The 20,900-nt window shown below is 42.0% G+C and overlaps 1 protein-coding gene across 1 annotated transcript in view; it reads left to right on the forward strand.

Moving 5' to 3' along the window:
* The first annotated feature begins 1,378 nt into the window (after window positions 1-1,378).
* The window catches only part of PELI2 (pellino E3 ubiquitin protein ligase family member 2), an 81,527-nt gene continuing 62,005 nt past the window's right edge, over window positions 1,379-20,900 (forward strand). The window contains exon 1 of the mRNA XM_054199576.1: window positions 1,379-1,508. Coding sequence (XP_054055551.1) covers window positions 1,432-1,508 — 77 coding nt within the window. The 5' untranslated portion in view covers window positions 1,379-1,431. The remainder of the gene's footprint in view (window positions 1,509-20,900) is intronic.

Here is a 20,900-nt window from a genome sequence, read left to right on the forward strand (position 1 = left end):
CCATCTGTCCACCAATTTTTTGTCATAATGACTCCTCTCCCCCAAATTTCTCAGAAATGGAATGAAAATGGGTTTGCACTTGAGCGCTGTGTGTGGGCAGGTGGTATTTCAGGCAGAGGCCATGGCCTCAGAAATGCTGTGGTCTCCCGCTTTCATTCCAGACTTTTTGCTTTACTTTTTTTTTTATGGAAAGTAAGTTTTTTGAAGGAATAAAGAAGCCCTGGCACAGCTTCGGAGCAGACCTGTGATGCTGGGGATGGCGGTGGCGCCTGGAGAGAGAAGTTGGAGCACTGAAAAGCGACAGCTTTGTAAAGCTCTTGTAAAGAACTTGTAAAGAACAAAGGCAAGGGGACATTTCTGCAGCCCCAGAAGAAAGCACCGGAGAGAAGAGGCTGGAAGATGGGCTCTACAGCTCCTTCCTCATCTAGGGACGAGAGACCCAAGAGCAGCCATTTCTTGGCCAAAGGTGCAGAAGCTGATGGTGTTTGAGACTGCCATGTTGGAGACTGTGGGAAAGGTGTAGGAGTTGGGTGGTTGTCTGGAGCCCCCTCCTTCTGGGGCAGGAGGTGACCTAGGAGCTCCTGGGAGGGAATCCAGAGCACCACAGTGACCCAGAGCCCCCCCATCCACCTGCAAGTCCCCCAGAACCACCCTCCCAGGCAGAAGGTGGCCTGAAGGCCCTGGAGATGATTCAGAACCCCGAGGTGATCTAGAACCTCCATCCCAGACAGGAGGTGCCCCAGACCCCTCAGGTGATCTAGAACCAGCCCTCCAGGCAGCTGTGGGTCTACACACACACACACACACACACACACCCACCCCCCAGGTGATCTGGAACCCATGACCCCCCAGGCAACTGACCTACAACACCCCCCGACCATGCTCTGGACCCCTCCGCGACTCAGAGTCGTCATCCCCCCCAGCTCCTCCCCCGGGCTCCGCCCCCTGCTCACCGCTCCCCCTCCCGCCGGAGCGCGGCCCCTTTAAGAGCGGCCCCGGCCCCTTTACTCTATGTTTACATAACACAGCGGGGCCGTACCACTTGCGGGCGGGGAGGGGGTGTGTGTGTGGTACCGCTTCGCCCCGCCCCTTTCCGCGGGCGGTGAATGGGAGCGGGAGGGGGCGTGGCCACGCGTGGCCTGGCCGGGGCGGGGGCGGGAAGGGGGCCGCTTCTCTCCTCCCGCCCCCCCGCCGAGGCGAGTTGGTACGGCCCCCTGGGTGCTCCGCCCCTCGCTCCCCCCACCCTCGGAGTGTAGTGGCCGTTGTCGGGCAGCCGGTGGCTCAGTGCGGGGCGCAGCGCAGAGCCCGGTCGGGACGCCGTGTCCCCGGTCCCCCGTCCTGTCCACTCTCCCCGCCCCCCCCCCCCCCCCCCTCCAGCCGGCGGTGGATGGGACTGTAAGCGGCGGGGTGACTTTTGCGGCGGCGGCCCCCATGTTTTCCCCCAGCCAGGAGGAGCACTGCGCGCCCAACAAGGAGCCCGTCAAGTACGGGGAGCTGGTGGTGCTGGGGTGAGCGCTGTGGAGCGGCGGCGGGGGGGATCGCCACCGTCCTGAGGCGGGAGGGAGCGCTGGAGGGGACCCGTCTTGAGGCGGGGGGGCAACCAGTGTTGAGGCGCTGGGGGAACTCGTCCTGAGGGGGTGGTGGGGCCCGTCCTGAGGCGGTGGCGGCGGGGGGGACCCGTCCTGAGAGGGGGGGTGATGGGGGGGGGGGGGGGGGGGGCGCATCTTGAGGCGGCGCGGGGTCCGTCCTGAGACGGGGGAGCGGCAGGGGGGTGTCTCATTTTGAGGCCGGGGAAGCGACGCGGGGGGACGGACCCCGTTCTAAGTCGGCGGCAGGGCCCGTTCTGAAGCGGTGGAGACCCGACCTGAGTTGGGGGGGGGCTCAGGGACTACCCCCGTTCTGAGGCGGCGGTGGGGCCCGTTGTGAAGTGGGGGGGACCGGCGGCGGGGTCCCCGTCTCCTCAGGGCCGTCTGAGGTAACGCTCGGAGGCGCGAGACCCCGGGGGTGTCGCGCGCCGCTTCCCGCCTTTCCGCCCCTGTCGCCCCGCTGCGTGGGGGGCGGCCCGGGGTGACCGCGACCGTGGGGGAAGAAACTTTGTGTGCGGAGTTGGGGGGCGCTGAGCTGGGGGATGTGTGTGTGCGGAGTTCGGAGGGGAGAGGCCGGCCCCCCCTCCTTCCGCCGGTGCCGCCGGCAGGTGCGACCCAGGAGCGCTGCTGTCCCCGCCGCCGCCTGCCGAGCTCTCCCTGGCGGCTTCTCCCCTCGTCCTCCGCCGCGCAGATTGCAGGGGAGATGACTTCGGAATGAGGAGGAGAGCCGAGGTGGGGGGGGAAGGGGAGGGAAGGAGGAGGGTGAAGCACTTATATTCAGATTCGTGGTGGAAATGTTTATTTTCTCAGCTTGATACGGATCTTAAAGTAATCCGCTTGGTATTATGTTCTTGCCCTGCTGTTAAAGCTTGAAGCCTTTCTGCCGAACGCCGTAGAAGCAGATGAGGGAGAAGCGTCTAAGCCGTGCTTGCTGAGAGCCCTTGTGAACCTTATAAGAGATGCTTGATTTTGATAGTTTAATATTTAGAAACATATGGTTAATGGAATAATTTTTAGTAATAAATAAAATAGAAAGGTTTCAAGCCAGCCGTGAAGCAGAACAGTTACAGCCTTGCTGCGTAATTCAGCCTCCCCCAGAATCTGTTACATATTTGCTGCAAGGTCGTGGAAAACCTTATTCTGGTTTGTTAGGGAATTTTTTTGTTTTGTTTTGGTCAAGTCGTTTCATAAAGAACTGTGTTCACCTCTGCAGAATAACTGAATTTCTAGGAGCAAATAAAAAGAGCAGTCAGGACTGGGTACTCGTGTGTCCCATGGTGTACCTTTTTTCCTTAAGGGATGCTAAATGTTTCTTATCATGAGACTGGGTCAAGATACAGTTACCATGGAATAAAATATGACTATTACCACAGATGTGGCATAGCTGTCACTTGAAAGACTTGAATTGAAGTCGAGTAACTTGATTTGGGAGAAATATCCATATCAAATTAAATTTAATAAAGAAACGTTCTTACTGTTTCAATTGTGGAAACAGAGGGTAACCTCAGCTGTGCAACACTGTCTCTAACAATAAAGTCATAGTATAATGTTGAATCTTTAATTAAATTAGAGTGCATAAATTGATGTTGTGCTGCAGAGGCTTTTTGTGCACAGCTGGAAGCATTTTCCTTTCTGTTGCTTTACTATTTTTAGCAGCAGTTGAAAGTACAGAAGTATGAAATGTTTTGTCTCTGATCTTAACCTAGCAAAGTCTGGTGTGCTTTTCCTTTAATATGGAAATGCATTGATCTCAGCTTATCAGTTCTGCCAGAGGTCTTGATCTTCACTGCTGTGTGTTGAAGCATGCCAATAAAATTTAAATAAACTTTATATGACAGAGTTTAGGTTTTATTTGAGTATCAGCTGTTCTCTAAAGCTATTGAGGTTGTACCTTCTGGGTGTTACAAGTACTAAAAAAGCAAACAAATCCTCTTGTCCTTGTAGTAGAATCATGAACAAGAAGTCTGCAAATGGGCAGCTGAAGCTCCCTGGTCATTCTGTCTCTGTAAGCTACGCTGAAACAATAGGGCATTGGCTCCCACAGCTTACTGACACCATGTGCTTGGTGGATGTGATGTAGAAATAAGTAGATGTGATGGAAGCAGTCCAGGAAACGCCATGACTTCAACAACTACATTTTCCATTTTTTTTGACTGGAGATTGGGGTTTTAAGATCCATTTGACGCTTCATGAGTTGATTACTGTGTTTCCCGTCAGATGTCTTAAATGTTATATGTAGTGCCATAAATAATACAAACATATCTCTCTTTTTCTTCGGTGACTCAACATTTGTGACTAGGAACTCTTGGAACAGCTTAAGCATCTGTTCAGTATTCTAAAAAAAATAAATTCTTAATACCTGTTTTGTATTAAAATCTTGTAATCTGGAGTTCTGTTTAAATAAGACAATGTAAATCTGCTCTCCTCTCCATAGTGAAACAGACCTGTGAACCGCAGAAGCGTAGCATTGCAGCTCTTGTTACAACTGCTTTATTAAAATTGATAGAGTGACCTCACAGCTAGGTTTTTTTTAAAAAAAGTTCTTTTGGGACACTGTGTGGTTTGTTGGTTTTTTATTTATTTTTTTTAAAAGCATTGATTGTGATGTTGATGAATAACTTCTGTCTTGAGCTGTGAGACTTTTAAATTAGGTGGTGAAAAGGATGATGAAAAAAGGAATTGGCATACCTGGCAAACTGCTGAGAGTCCTGTTTTTAAGATGACAAAACTTTATCTTTTGCTCTGACTCTCTTAGCAGTATTAAAGTAAGGTTGTTCTATACTTGACCTTTAAATCATGGGGAAGGCGTTCTTTTGGCAGTAGGTAGTTCTCCCACCAGAACATGTTCCTGTATTGTCTCGCAATAGTTGTGATTGCTTGTCTGCACGTTAATGTGATCAGAGGGTAAGGCCTAAGGCATTTAAAGTCAGTCATTGCAGCAAATACATTTCTAATAACCTTCTTGCAGTAGTCCGTTACGTATTTTCTGTCAGTGATGTGGCAATGCATGTTTGGTTAAGATTTTGTCGAGGTTTACGTAATCAATGTTGTAGTGAATAAAACCAGTTTATGTAAAACAAGCCAGACAGGTCAAGATGGATGTTAAAGAAGAGATCATCTGCTGATTGTGAGTCTGCTTGTGGAATCTGATTGTGTACATCTGCTTATAGCATCTCTGTTCACAAAAGGCTATGGGTTTCTTGGTGAAGCAGAAACATTCATATTCTAATTTTTTTTTGGGGGGGGGAGGGGGGAGAAGAGAGGAAAAAAAGCTGTATTTGAAGTCCTGTCAAAGTAATGGCCCATTATATATTCCTTGGAGCCTGGGGCTGGAGGGAATTTTGAAGGAGATATTGAATACAGTAAGGAGTACCTGAACAGAGCATCATGGTATTCGTATGTTTCTTGTCAGTAGCCTTCATTTGATTTGTCTGGTTAGTGTCTTGAGGTGTATGTCCTGTCTCTTTCCTCCTGCTAACCCTTTTCTCCCCAGTTTTGAATTGCACCGTGAAGAATTTATTCTGGTGTAATGGCATTCAGGCCAGTGTGGCTTTGTCTTGTGGTGCTAGTCCCTGACTGCGTGGGGTAGCTTTTACTGAAGGCGGGTGTAAGTGGCCTGCTGCTGTTAAATCTCCCTGTCTTGGGGACTGTGTGAATGTATCTTTGTAGACTTTTTCAATAATTAATGTTGGTGTGCAGTTTTAACTTCTCAGAAGAGTCACTTGATTAAAATGATATAAGTTGAAGGAGGAATACCAAAGAAGCTTATGTTTCAGTCAGTGGTTGAGTTCTTTAGTGATGAAAGAATTCTGTTATTAACATTAGATACTTTCAATGTAGTGTATTGCAACCAGTTCTAAGGAGTTTTGGATGGGGTTTCTAATAGATGCGTGCATGTAAGTGTAATATTTCTTACTAACCAAAGACTTCTATTAGCTAGGAGATGCATCATGGTGCATCCTCAGCTGAGGAAGACTTTGTCTTATAGACTTAATGGGTTTTGCAAACCTAATCCATATTTTTATCTAACTAGGCAAAACTAAGGGCTGTTGCTCATTGTTGTTACAGTGGTTGCTTTGAAATCACTGTCAACATTTGATGTATAAATTTTCCAGAGTCAACCATTAAAATAAATGAATATTAACTTACAGGCTGCAGTGCCCAAAGGAGGCACTATGAATTGGTATGTGAGCTTTGCTTAATGTGGACTGTTGGATATCCTCAGATAAATAGGATGTAGTTCTACTTAAATTTAACCTTTTGAAAAAATATAATAAAAGTCTCATCTGTGTTTACAGTGATAAATTCTACAGTAACTTTTGGAAAGTTTTTCTGATTGGTGGACCGCTTTATACTTGGAGCAAATCTAGATTTGAAACATGTCTTTTTGTGTTAGTCTGAAGGGACCTTCATTTTTAAACTCTTGTTTCTCCTACAGGCTTTCTCTGATGGATCAAAGCTCCTCCGTAACCGCTACCTCCTTGATGAGCTAAATAAAGTTACTGAAGCGTTTCCTCCTTTTAAGCACACTTCCAGTTTTTAACTCTTCTGTTTGGCTTTTCGTGGAACTGTTTAGTTAATCTCTTGCTGTGCAGTTCAGAAGGAAGCTGATGCAGTTTTCCAGTAGTGTTGACAAATACAGATGCAATATAGTATCTCTGCTTGTCCTTGATAGCTGTTTGTGTCTCTTTATGGACCAAAGACAGAGGAAGGGTCATCCTGGCTATGGCATTAAACTGGGGACAAATGTTGCATTTATATGGATTTGCTGTGTGATATCAAGCTGAAGCTTTGTTTAATGATTTTGTAATTTTTTGCGCTATATGGTGTAGATATATGGGTGAAACTGCTCAGATGACTTGGGTTCTGCTTTCAAGACTTATCTAAAAATATATTTTAGGCTTCATTTAAAGGAACATCTATAGCAAATGATGGTAGCCACCCGTTAAATACGTTCAAGGTCATGATTCTCTCTGAGAATCACTTGCTTCAAGAGTCATAGCTGGAAGGCTGCTGTTCTGGAGAAACTAATTTATTTTTTTATTTAATATCGACAGTGGCTTCTTGGAGACCTTTGTCTTGTGCTTAGTTTATGGTGGATCTTATATGCCGCATATTGAGAATATGCGATCAGTGCCAGTTCAGAGCTTGCAAGTAGATTAATCAAACACCAGAAGTATTGTGTCTGAATAGAACACTAACTGCAATGTAGAAAAAAAAAAATAGTAGAAAGAGTTATATTTGAGGGAAACATTTGTGGATTGTTTCAGTGAAAGCTTGTGTATGGCTGGATAGAGCAAAGCTTTTGTTTCAGTTCAGCTAAGAAACAAAACATACCCAAGTTGGTTCTCTTGCAACTATCCTGTTCCTTGGAGTACTTCTGACTTTCTCAGAGTGCAGATTTGTATCCAGCTATAGGCGTTATTCACAGCATCTTGTAACTGATGTAAAATCAGAGAACAGAAACTTCAAACTCTAAAAGCTAAAATCTATATTTGTTGAAGCAAGTCAGAGTATCAAACATCTGCATGTTTAATGCTCCTTATAAAAAGGAAACTGAGTGCACTGTGGAAGTTAAACTGTAATCCCTTTGGCATGTAGAGCCAGTAGGTCACACATGCAGAAGTGGAAGACTTAGTTGTTTTTTTTGTCTTAAAATATGGGAAACAGACTATTTACTCTGAGTAAACAAGTCTGAGAAATGTAAGACATTGTTGCCTTTGACTGGTGCACTTCCCATATAGAACCAAATAGCTGCTCCTTTCCTATCTTGGCAAAATCAGGGATGCATAGTTTTCTGTTTTCAGCTGAAATTTATAAAACAGTAGATACCGTGAAAGTCCACTTGGTTCTACTTTAAAATACGCATATAAACCTAGAAATTACTTTCTAGGCTATTAAGACTTTTTTGTTGTTGTTGTTGCTGAAAGCAGCATCTTGCTTAAGCTATTTCATGCTCTATCTTAATAGCAGGCTGTTTTTCAACTGTGATTACAAGGTTGCTTGAGAACAGATTTTTCCGAAGAAGTCAGGAACTTTTTATTATCCAGTTCAAATTATGGCTGGTTTATACTCATTTATTATGGAGCTAATGCTGCTCTCTAACTTGCTTAGTCCTTATTTGTTAGTAGTGATAGCACGTATCAGCTTGATACTTTGAGAAGATGCAACCTTCTTTTCCTGTACTCTAAGCTAATGAGCTGCTGTGTGAGCATAGTATGGCACTGAGCCTGAGCCAACATGCCTTGCTGAAGGTAGGGTTTATTAGTTCAGAGTGCCAGCAGAGAAGTTTTACAACTGTTTGCAAAATACTATATACATGCCTGTAGGCAGCAGCTGTTTAGGTAGGTTGAACCAGTCGTAATGTGCCATTTTTCTTGTTGGTATTGTCTGCACATGCTTTTGTTCTGAATCTGTCTTGATTATCTGTGACTAGTATGGGTATGAAACTTTCCAAAGACAACTCCTCTAGCATGTTGTACAGTTGCAGTCTGTCTTCACGTTTAGTAGAAGTGCTTCTCATGATGTCACCTAGAGTTGTGTTTGGTTATTCTGTGCTGTCATACTCATGGCATATTTGTCCTGTGGGCAGCAAGGCAAGTGAAGTAGAGGAGGACTCAGTCTGAGCTCCCAGCTTCAAGCAGAAGCTCTCATTGGTTTCCAGGTGTACTTTCTGCTGTCAAATCCGGTTCTGCTTGTACAGTTTGATAGCCTAAATCTCATTTGTGTTGAGGATGCTTTTCTTTTTATCAACAAATATCCTTATGTTTATTCTCACTCTGGCCCAAGGTGACCAGTGAAAAGCTCACATGTGACTTGTCACAAGCTTAAACCTTGTGGGACAGGAACAGGAATGCTGGCATAGAGAGCATGCCTGCTTCCAGAAAGACTTGTAAGGCAAAGCTTATCATTTTGTTTTATAAATACATCACTAAATGGTATCCTCACATTTTTTCGCTTTTATCACCTGCCTATGCTATTACTGTGTTGAAGGGGTCCCACTTTTCTTTTAGATGACTTGCTTCCTTCTTGACAAGGTGCAGTTCAGCATTTTATGTCTCCCTTACCTTTGCCATGTATTTTTTAGACACCTACTAGTGCAGCTTTCTGCAGATTAGTGCTGGGTCTTGAGATCATGGTGGTGTTCATATACTTTGGGGGACCAATTGGTAATTTCTCTGGGAAACTGTAAGTAACATCTGGGATTACGCTGTTTTAATCCTATTACTTGGTGGTTTAGAATAGGTCTTGGTCCTCATATTAAGCAAATAATACACTTAAGAATGCTAGAGGCTTCCAAAACAGCAGATTAGTGTGCTGTAGGGGTGTGTGTGGGAATAGCTGGAGTAGTGCTGTCCCAGCTCTTCAGCTGTGGGACACCATCATACATCCTCCCTGGATGACCAGATGTGCCCCTTCTATGAGATGAGTCGTACATTTAACTTTGTAATGTGAGCTCCTGTGCATGTACTCTCTTGCTGGGTCTCTGCGTACTGTTGATGACTATATAATGGCTGCACTTCTGGCTATGCAATTTAAAACCAAATAAAGGTTGAGGGAGGGGAAGTGCAGCAGGCAGTAAGCTGTTTGTAGGGTTTTCTTAGTGTCCGAGTTGGCATCATGGTGCTGGTAGGTCAGCAGTAAGAGTAACTTGTATTTTGGTTTGACTAACTCTTCAAAATAAATGCCTTTCTACTGCCCTTCCCACAAACAGCAGTTGTCAGCTAGAGTTAGTATCGTTTGAGATACAAGCAGACGGTCCTTATAGGAAATCTTTGCACAGCGAAGCTTTAACAGTTGCAATATAAATATTCAGTCTTTGAAAATTTGTTACTGAGGGGCTGTGTGGCAGGAGGACACGGCTTTTTAATACGATTTGGTTATGAATGATACGTGAACAAGGTATCACTGGACTTGTATTGTCTATCTTTAGCTTTTACTTGTTCTGATTAGTAAAACTTCTGTTCCTAAATATAGAGGGTTTCTGAACAGTATATGCAAATATCAGCTGTTTTGCACTGGAGTTTTGTTCAGCTCTTCCAAGGCTAGAATATGAAGTGTGGTGAGGTCAGTCAAAAACATGCACGCAGCTTCCTAGTAGCTGCAGTTATTAGCTTATGGTGAAGAAAGAATAATTCAGCTAAAAGCTTCCCTCTGTTTCACAATAGAAATGTCATGTAGACAAAAGATATTATAAGCAGCGGTTCTGAAAATGGATACAGACAACATCTACGCTGCTGAAGAGTTTGTTTTATTAAAAGCAAAGTGGTTCTGAGATGAGCTGAATTTGATTAGGCACGATATGAGGGTGCCGATTGCTGAAGGACCTATTAGGCATGCTTCTGTCAATAGGAATTTGTTTCTTCTGTAGGGAGGGGAAAGTAAGCAAGCCCTGTTCTGTGCTTCTGGAAGTGATTTACTTTAGGTGGTGGGTTTTTTTCCCCATTTAACAGTACAGTCTTCAATATTAGACTTGGGCACACTGCGTATCCTGACCTCACTGGAGATAAAACTAGCATGCTTCAAGGAGGATGAACTAGATGTGGGACTGTTCCTAGTCTAATGTAGCTGAAGGCTTCCTATGCTAGGGAATAGTATGAAGGCCACATGTGCCCTTATGAATTGTTTGGCAATAAAGACCTAATGTTCATCTGCCATATTTATTGCTTTTATTAACTATGATATAGCTGCATCTATTGTGTAGCAAGTGATTGTATTAAGCAGAGACGAAAGCAGCCAGTTCCACAGTGAGACAAATGCTAACTTAAAATGTCAGTTTACTGTGCTGCCTCCCCAAAGGGATGGGGACAGCGAAGAAAAGCTAGAGATAGCTGGCACACAGTATGTTAAAAAGGAGGAGGCCAAGAAGCATTATTTTCTTCTCCTTGAGTATTGTAATGTTAACTGATCCCAGTTGTTGCAAAATTCTCCTTTTTCCTTTTTACATTCAAGGAATTGCAGACAAAGGAGAAGTGTTGGCATAGTCTTTCTCTCTGACTGATTAAAAACTTTTGGAAGGCAGTCTTCATATTCAACTGTAGTGATGTGTCTAGTAGGCTTTCAAATTACTCTTCTGTGTCAAATATGTATGCTATCTTTATTTTAGAATCCAGTAAGTTCATAAACTGTCATGAAACAGTCATGAACTTCAAACTGGATGACATTAGTAATACCTAAACAAATAGGTAGGCATCAGACTTATGAGGTGTATCCTCTTAAAGCATGAGTGTCATGGATGAAGACAAAGTGGTACTGATTGTGAAGACAATTAGTCACTGTATGAAAGTAAACTAAACAAATTGAAGCATATAAAAGCTTAGATCTCCTCTTGCGTATTACAAATAAACTGGTGACCAAATGTGCAAACTCTCTAGCACGTGCCTGTAGGAAGAGTGGAAGAACTGTTTAGTCTAGACACAGAAGTTAATGGGCTGAAACTTTGATATAAGCACAGCTGTATTTCTTCATGTGCGACAGCATGACTTTATTTTGGTTGTTGATGTCTGATTTAGTAATGGTGGGGTTGTGGCCTTTGAAACAGGAGCAGTGTGCATATGTCCTTCTTTGATAGGAAAGACCGAACTGTTGAAAGATACCGAGAGCTGTACGGTTCCGGCTTCCCTGCATATCTTGTGACAGGGTTCTGTATCTCACAAATGACTGTTTTTTTTATGCAACATTGACTAATGAACCCAAATGTTGCCCTAGTTCCAACTGCCTTCCTCCTAGTCCATGCTTGACCTCTGAGAGCAGACAGCTGTGAAACTCAAAAAACATTTTGGCATTGGAGAGGAGTCTTTCAGACTAGGTAGGACAACTACAAGGTAATGAATCCTAACTTTTCCGCTAACAGATGTGTAAGACCTACTTTGAATTGCTTTCTGAATTTTAAAATTTACTGTAATAGTTTCCCAGTGCATCAGTGAGAGAGTTTTGAATTCATGAGTTTAGTGTGTGGCCTTTTGTCATAGGCTGTGGGCAGAAGTCCTTTTCCAGAACCATGTGTGTGATGTGAGGGGTAACAGTGCCTTACTGCAGGTCTGCACCCCCTCTGGCAGAATAGCGGTGGAGATAGAGGATTTCTTTGTAAGTGTGTTCCCATATCTGATGCTGCCAGAAGATTTAATTAAATGGGCTGTCAGTACTTTGGTGTGTTTTGCCAAAAAAATACCAGCAAATTGAACAAATTGGTCTTAGGGCAGATCTATGAGGAGGCAAGCTTTGGTTGACATGAGCAGCTGAGTAACTTCTTCCATCAGAGCTGCATCTGGAGAAGGCAGTTTGGCAATAGCAAACAAATCAGTCTTGTGTGTTTTTTTTTGTTTTGTTTTGGGTTTTTTAGTTGGTTTGTTTTGTTTGTGTGTTTTGTTTTTTTTTTTTTTTTTACTCCTCTTCTGTCTTTTGCTGGTCTTCACTGGATTAATGAAAAGTTTGAAACACAAGAGACACCTTTAAACACCACTGGCAAGGCAGCTGCTCTTGGGACCGTATGGGCATTCCTAGAGGTTACAGGAATGTGCCTCCATGGGCAGCGTCTGGAAGCTGCAGTGCTTTAGTCTTACTGGCTGTGGTGGGACTTTTTTCCTGAGGCAAGATGTCTTGCTGAAGGTGCCAGGGTCGAGACTGCAAGCTACTTACTTGTTTTTAGGGATGTGCGCTACAATTTTTTTCCACAATTCCAAAAGCATTTCTTAAATAACCCTTTTTGTTAGTGAGCCCCTGCACCTATTTAAAGACTTTGACAGAGTTTTCCCAAAAGCTGTAAATATGTTCTTCCTTTTGCCCTTAAGAGATAAATAAGCCATTGTTTACAGTATTTTCACAGTCTGCTTGCTGTCAGAGCAAAAAAATCCTTAACTTTGACTTTTGTTTTGTGCCTTACTTTCAGCATTTGAGCACAAAATACTGCTGTTACATTGCTGGCTCAGCCCTACCTTATCTCTTTGGTTGCACAATCACACTTCCAGCTGCAGTATTTGAGTGCTATATATCTAGTTTTATTGCAAGTTTTGAGTTTCCAGCATGCAGAGGCTGGTGTAATATAGCAAATACCTTTCCATGTAAGGAGGCAGGAAGACTACAAAACATAAAGCACAGTTCCTTCTGTAAGCAAAGCTAGGGTTTAAGTGATTAGCAGCATCTAAGTCAAGCTTAGTGTACCTTCATAGTTTGTTATGTGCAATGTGACTTTAAATTCAATTCAGGAATTGGCCTCTGATCATATAATGCTAGTTTGCAGCTTAAACTCTTTGGATGAGAATGGTTTATATTAAGGCTTTACCTACTGGAAATCTCTCAGTATAGGGAGAACAACTGTAAAATAGTACTTTGTTAACGGGTAAGGAGATCTTTTTGTGGCAAAAGTGATTTGCTCTTTTTCCTCTGGGCATTTCGTAGTCAGTACAGGCAGGAAGGAAGGAACTGGATTTGGGGTTGGCTAAATTCCAGTTGCAGATTCTATTCAGACCCAAGCCAGAAAGAGTATGGGCTGATTTGTGAGTCTTGGGCAGAGGTGGCAGTTGAGAAAAAACAGCTGTCTCAGTTTTGTGAACTGATGAAATTTTTTATGAATATGTCAGATGGTAAATGTGTGATGCTTTGTGCTATGTAGAGCTAGCTAAATGTGTTTAAAAACCAGTTGGACATGTATAGGTCAAGGGAACAAAACACTTAGTTGAGTTAAACTAAAACCAATATTGGTAGGTAAGCATGTATGATGCTCTTTAATATCCAGAAAATACGTGTGTTCATTTGTAAAAGCAACAACTCATTTGTTAAAACCAGATGTGCTATGTGACCTTCCCATCTCTGAACCCCTCCACCCCTTCTCATTTGTGCATGAACTAGTTGAAGCTTATGTAAGTGATTTGTAAGCAGTCTTTTGTTTACTTAAATGAAGGTAACTTCACACCTACATTCATGACTGAGTCTAAAGAGTAGCCTGGTTAGGGGTAATCTAAACTTTTCATTTTCTTCCTTCTTCCACTACAAGGTTTTACATGTGCTGTTGCCCATTTATGGAGAAAGAGGAATTTTATTTGATGTACAGGCCTATGCAAAGTGTGAAAGCTCTTGTCAAAACTAAAAAAAAGAGTGGTATAGCATGCAGTATTTGACAGGATCTTTTAGCTTCCTATTATCTGTTGTTTGTTTTATCTTTCTTTGCTTTGGAAGAAAAAAAGTCCAAATAATGACTCTTCAGGTGTGGAGTTTGTCTTGGCATAAATTAAGCCCAGTTAAAATCTAGAGAAGTTCTGAACAAGTGCCTGCTTCAAACTGATTGTCGTGGTTTGAGAAGTGCTTGGAAGTATTGAAGTGGTGTGGGCTGAACTGTTTAAGGATCTGATGCCCCTTTGAGACTTTAAAGGGCAGACATTGTATAGGGGCAGAACAAGGTAGTCAGTTTTTGGGATGATGACCCAAACAGATGGAATGAAGTCAGATGTCTAAGGTAGTTATTGCTCCTGGCTGTCCAGGCAGTTGTCTTGCTGGAGGACACTGCATCCCCAATCCTGCTGGTACTATTAGCTCCCTATTCCAGTCATTTTCCATCTGCCTCTGATGAATACTCAGTGATGTACTGAAAGATGTAGTGACAGGTGAGGCTGTAGTCTGTAACTGGAAATGAAGTATGTCATTGAACTGATTTCATTCCGAAGCCTCCCAGTGCTGTTTGAGCTCTATTAAGGAGAGTCTGCAAGATGAATGAGCCCCCACACTCCCCTGCCTCATTAGACATCAGGGAATCCACATGACTATGATTCTCACCTCTAAGGAAAAGCTTCAATTGGAGCTGTCACCTTAGTAGACAAAGAAGGAATCCCACTGCAAGACGTGTACCCAGAGGAAATCATGCTTTGCTGGTTCTCTGGCTTATGAAACTCCTTGGTTTTTGATTATTGTCTTTGTCACTATGATGGCTTCACCTCTACTGCATGCAGTAATGGTGGGATGTCAACTTTGAGTGAATGGGAATAGGCACAAACATTTGGGCATTTCAGCTACCTATGGTGAAGAGGTTTGGATGTAGAAGAGTGGTGTAATCTCTAGTGGCAGCCTGGGCTACACGTAAGGTCTGTTACAGGTGTTTGTGAAGAAAACTTCGGTATAGTAAATGTTTGTTGTGTTGTATGTGCCAGCCAGCACAGTGCCTTGGGGTGAGAAACTTTCTGGTTGTTATTGGGATACCTTAAGTAAGTGCTGCTTCATGAAGTGCTCAGTATAGAATATAGGTTTTGTGGTGATACGTACTTTTGCTTTGCATCAGTTAATCTCTGCTTTTTCAGTGGAAGAAGAGGTCCCAGAAGAGTAACTCCAAGTGTCTGGATCTTTTTTGGAAAATAGCTTTTTGGAGGCATTTTGAACACAACCTGAAACTGTTTTGGGAATTGCAAATAACGTCCCATGTAGTTCAGCAGCCTCATACTTTTGCCTCATGTATGAGCTCAGTTCAGAACTAAGATTAGTAATCTGTGTTACTCAACATAAACATTGTGTTTCTGGATGTAAGAAGTCTCCCTTTCCAAGTCGTTGTAAAATAGCTTAGTTGAGGATTTTTGTCCTTGGCCAAAACTCTGAAAGAAGTTTGTTTGGGATTTGTCCAGATGTGAATGCCTCTCTAGAGGACTTCAGGCGTGTCCCATTATGATGGGCAGCTCCAGAATATTTACTTCTGAGTTTTACAGACAAAGGTACTGAAACAAACTGGTGGGGTGTGAGTGTTTCTATATGTCATTCTTATCTTATATTCCCCCTCAAGGTGGTAGAGCGATGGCATCTCTTGCCTGAGAGATTTCTACATAATAGAAGCAAAGGCTATAGCTCTTCTGCTTTTGATAGGGCTGTAGGAGGAAAGTAAAACAGTTGTGGGAGACCCTTACAGATATTCTTATGCCAAAGTATTGACAGATTAGCAAGGGAATGTGCTCTTTATTTTCTAAAATGCATACGCAGTATCTTTAGCTGAGTAAGGGGAAAAAAAGGTAAGAATTTGGGTACTGCAAAACCCTCATAAAAAGGAGATAGGCTCAGATGCTGTCTGTACTTGTGTATCCTCATGCACTGCCAGGGGAGTGGGATGCAAAATTCCCTAGCATCGTACCACTCCCCTATTCAGTTGGAAACAGGGTATCATGGTCAAGGTGCCCTTATTGGAGAGTGATGTCAGGTATAAAAACTTGAGGGCAAAAGGGAAATCTCTTGAGCCAGCCAGCTGTAATCGATTACTTGATGTCTGTGTCTCTGAACTAGCTCTTTAGTCATGCTTTGCTGGGGAACCTACTTCCAATTTCAGTCTTGGGCTCATGAGCTTTATTTCTACAGATGAATTTCCATTTGGCTTGCAAATGCTACTTCTAAGTCCTGTAAATACTGTTTGGAATTATAGCCTCTACTTTAGGAAACATTGCTTTAAACAGATCCTCTATTTTCTTGGTCTGGCTTGCCCCATAGGGCATCCTTGCCTTTAAAATCAAAGAAATCCAAATAGAGAAAAACATATGGGGTGGCTTGTTTTTTGAAAGCTGGTGAACAAAAATAGTAATAGTGTGCTGACTGTCTTTGTGGGTTTTGGCTAAGAAAAAGAGCTGGATTTCCAAAGGAAAAAAATTTGAGGGAGAGCTATATGTGGCTTTAAACTTGTTTTCTGTTCTACAAACCATTGTGCCACTTGTGTGCATTACTTAATATCTGTTGGAATGTATAAATGCAAATTTTATGAAACTTCTGTTTGTAGAGTAAGTAACCAGAAGTAGGCAGGCTAGATTAGTGCTGCAAATAAGCCAAATGAAAATTTTGGTCCTCTAAGAACCTTGACCTCTATAGATCCTTCAGTGTGTCTTAGGGTTTCAATGGTTGCATCTGTATACAAACATAATCTTGCATAGTTAACTTGCATAAAACATGTGTGCTGCTGAAATGACGTGCCTTCCCATCTGGAGACAGCAGTAGTGCAAAATCTCTTGTTCAAGCCATTGCTGCAAGAAGCTGTATAGTGAGATACTTCTAGAGACCAGAATTTCTGAGCATCTTGAAATTAAACTTCAGGAATATATCCCTTCTGTGACTTAGTAAGTGCATGCAGATACCTCATAATTCTTGATATTTGTGATGGTTTTCTGAGACATGTAAAGGGTCAGGTCTTATTTGATATAACTTTTTGGAAGCCCTCTTAAGTGAAAAAAAAATCTCAACATTTTGTGGGTAGAAGAGTGAAACTGAAACACTTTGCTATCATAAAGCTAAATAGATCAGAACTAGTTTTGCTGATCAGCAATAAACATTTAACAGCCTTGCAAAATCTTCTCCTGTCTGGAGGTGACTGATTAACTTTGTTATAAATTATGATAAAAGCAAACACCTAAGGTCTCTGTGAGTTAGTAAGTTGTCAGGATGTTTTAAGTCTGAAGAAGATATATCAAAGTCTAGTTCACTGCATTGCTGCACTGTTAATTTCTGGTTCATTAAGACTTTTTAAAAAAACCCCACAGATTCAGCTGTGCTGTGATGCTTGTGTACTTATGGTACACACACTGATCTGGTAGATTTCAGGTAGTTCTTTAAAACTGGTACGAAGAATAATTTGTCCTATATGTTTTTTAGGGTGCATAACAAACTGCAAACAAAAATGCTGCTTTGCTTCATGGTGCTCTCCAGACTATTAGTGCTGTGTGGTTCTTCCAGCCTTCTGTGTGTTCTTTATGTCTCACTAGTTTTATTTCTACATCTATCTCACAAAATGCCCATTCTTTTATATTGTTTGGAGAATACAAATTAAAAGCAGGAACCTCTGACAGTAACTCACACTGAATACTACATGCTAAATGTAACCACAGAATGATTCTCAGCTAGGCTGGTACATCTGGTCCAGTGATATTAAGGAAACTGTTGTGTTGAGAGGCAGTAATGGTTGCAAGTGCTACAAAGAAGGAAAGCCATTTTTTTTTATTTTCTGTTTCCAAGACAAACATTTGGGATTCTTTTAAGCAGTTGGGATTGAACAGGGAGCTGTGCATTTGTAAGGCTTTTTCCCTGGGAAACTAAAAGGGATGTTAAACTTGATAGGATCTGACACAGATGTTGGAGGTCAAGATACGGTAGTTGGGTGCTTCACTTTCTATTCAGTACACTGCCTGCGTGATCACCTATATTCACAAAATGGATGCAAATTTTATCTCTCCCTCTGCGCCCAAGGATATTGGAATGAACCTAAGAAGATTCTTGTCATGCTTGAGTGTTCGAAAAAGCTCTAAGTAATAGACATCCTGGAACTTCTTGTCTGTGGAATCACAAAAATGACATTTCAACTGCTTGTATTTGGAGGATAACTGAAGTTATAAGGAAGCTATCACTTTTTCTTATGAAAATGTGAGCTGTCAAATAGTCCTTGATAGTGTTTTAGGGAAAGCATTTGATTGCTTAGGAAATGAATTGTCTGAATTGTGCATATTTTTTTTTAATGGCCCAAATGGTCCTTTGAATCAAATGTGGTTTCTCCATAAAGTTTAATGTAGTGAAGTTTCAGATGTAACATTGTGTTATTACTATTCATTCCTCAGACTAAAATTTGAACAGCTTGCTTTTGCATCTTCAGGCATGCATGAAGCACAAATAGATAAGATAGGTTGGGAGCTTGTTTGGTATGTCAGGGCAGGTGTGTTTTGACGTCTCTTGTCCCCTTGTGTTAGATGAAGTCTAATTTGTCTTAATTTTGAAACTCTCAGCTTTTTTTGATCTGGTATTTAAGAGAAGATTGTAAATTGTTTCAATACAAAAGTGTGTGGATCCTAAGCCACTGGTGTTTTGGATAAACAGTATTCCTCCTTCACTTCTTTCTCTCTTGCATCAAAACCCAGCTGTGCCTAGTACTTTCCTTTGAATGGGATTTTGTGTTTATCTGACTTGTTTTTAATGCAGTAAAAGCTAGATCTCGCTTTCTATAGTATCTATCTGTATTTAGTTTAACAAAATGCCATATCAAACAATTTCAGCGGCATTTGGCTAGGTTATAGATAGTTCACAGATGAATAGCACTTCCTCTATAGTATGAGAGGTTTAGGGTTGGAAAGAGGATTCACTAAATATGGTGTTTTGCCCACCTTTTATGCTCTTTTAGCTAGGATAAAAAGCGTGCTTTGAAATGAACTTGATTAGTTTATACCTTGTATTTTGCGGTGCACTAGCATTGTTGGTTCTATGCAGTGGTGAATGGTTTTAGTTGAGAGCTTTGGAGATGGGCTTAAAGCACTGAATAAAATTGCCTCCTTGTTAAATGAATGCTGGGGGGAGCAGTAAAATGTGGGAAATAAGGATTGTTAAGGAAGTCATTATGGGAAAGAACAGATTCCCTTACCCTTTGCTTTCTAAAAGGAAAACCCCTTGCATTCTGATGTTCTTCTGGCATATTACTTATATTGGAATTGTTGTAAAACTATCTTAAAAGTGGTTGTGTGGGGTTTTTGTTGTGTTTTTTTTTTTTTTTATTTGGGCGGGGGGTAGGTGGGTGTGTGTCCTGTTAAAGGTAGCTGCTCCTTTTCCCTGCTAGTATTATGGTTATGGATGGCTTCTAAGTAATCTGTGTTGTAGGTGAGACTATAATCATTCCTTTCTCTGGCTGTAGTACTTAACTGGTCTGCCTGTATATGTTTTCAGCTATTAAGTTATTTGGAACTATCAGGTTATTTGAATGCTTTAATTGAAGCTTATCCTGATGCTCTAGTAGTTTGCATCAGCATGCTCCTTAGGCTCTTCTAGCGTGTTAGCTTTTAATCAAACTCTTGTGCTGCTTATATAGTTGTCTTGCAGAAGCCTATGCAGCAAATATCCTCCATTACTGCCTCTTGAAATACCCGTTTCCATGTTGTCATTAACACATGCAATTGAAGATACTGAATTTCTTTAAACTGAAGTTGCAATGCTAGTTGAAACTTAAACAGAAACTTAGGTCTTTCAAAAGTCGTGTCAAGGGTCTGCCGTCTTTGATTTCACAAAAGAAAAAGTAACAAATTATTTTCCAGAAAAATAATCTGGGGTAAGTAACAAACCACTTGCTTAGGAAAATGTGGTCAAAGAGAATTATAAGAATTTTCTATAGTAAGTTCCTCCCACCCAAGAAGAAATATCAGTTAACTTACACAAGTGTCAGAACTATGCTCGTGACTAAATCTCAGTTGTCTCATGTTACAAGTAGGTAGAGATAATAAAGCCCTGACTCCTGTGGCCCTCACTTTGAGACTGGTTACTACTTTGCTTCTGTATTTTCTTACTTTATAATTTATTTTTTTCCCCCACATCAGTGAGGGAGAGAGTATCAAAACAGCAGAGAGGTTTGGGACTTTTGAAGGAAAATAGATGCGTAGTGTAAATAAAGCTGATTAAAAGGCAATTCTTAAACAATTGATTTGGTATTTGCAAACCAATAGCATCCTTTAACTTTTTGTATAGGATGAAGTTAATATGCATCAGGTGCATGTTTAGCTTATGTAATATAGGCAATTCAAGAAAATATACATGAGGATTAGTCAGCTGTATGTTCTAGAAATATTCTCCCTAAAACAAACTTGATAATTTTTTTTTAACTGATATGTTTCAGTTGTTACAATAGTGGGGTAGTCCTGCTGACAGTAGAGGGAATGCGTGGAGTGGAATAGTTCGAAAAGCAGTGAATTAATCTGAACTGTAGCATACCAGATCCTTTCGTCATTTGGTGGGGGGGGGGGAAAGGGAGGCCATAGCAGCCAGAAATAGGCTTTTCCCTGTGAATGAGAGTAGCAACCACTCTTGTTCCAGAACACCGAGGGAGAAGTAAGGTCACCCTGGAGAACCCCAGCTACTTCACATGTGATTTCTTGCGGTGTTTTCAGTAGATAAGGTTCTACTTAATTTGTATACCTCATGAAGGAGGGAAGTAGGTTCTAGCTTATCTGATCTGTTGTAGGTGCCTCTGAATTTTATTTTTTTTCCCATGGTGTGCATAACCTTTTAGCCTTGCGTTCAGCTAATCCACACTTTGGAATCTGATCAGAAAGAGGCTGGTTGTACTTGAACATAAAAGCACCATAAGCATAGTGTACAGCTTTTGGTCAAGCTGACTGCTAGGTTCCTAATGGTAGCAGGAACAATTAAGAGCAACTTTTGAAGGGAAGCTTAAAAATAATTAAAACCAACCCCTAATCACTAGGCAACGATGCAAAACAGCCTTCTCTCTGAAAAATCTGCCTAATAAGTGTAGGGGTTATCAGGTCAGACTGCATTTCACTGAACCACTGCAACCTCTTTGAAGGCTCTGGGGCTGTACAGGTCCCAGTAAACTAGGCA

This window comes from Rissa tridactyla, chromosome 4 (genome assembly GCF_028500815.1).
Source record: "Rissa tridactyla isolate bRisTri1 chromosome 4, bRisTri1.patW.cur.20221130, whole genome shotgun sequence".
NCBI classification, from domain to species: Eukaryota; Metazoa; Chordata; class Aves; order Charadriiformes; family Laridae; genus Rissa; species Rissa tridactyla.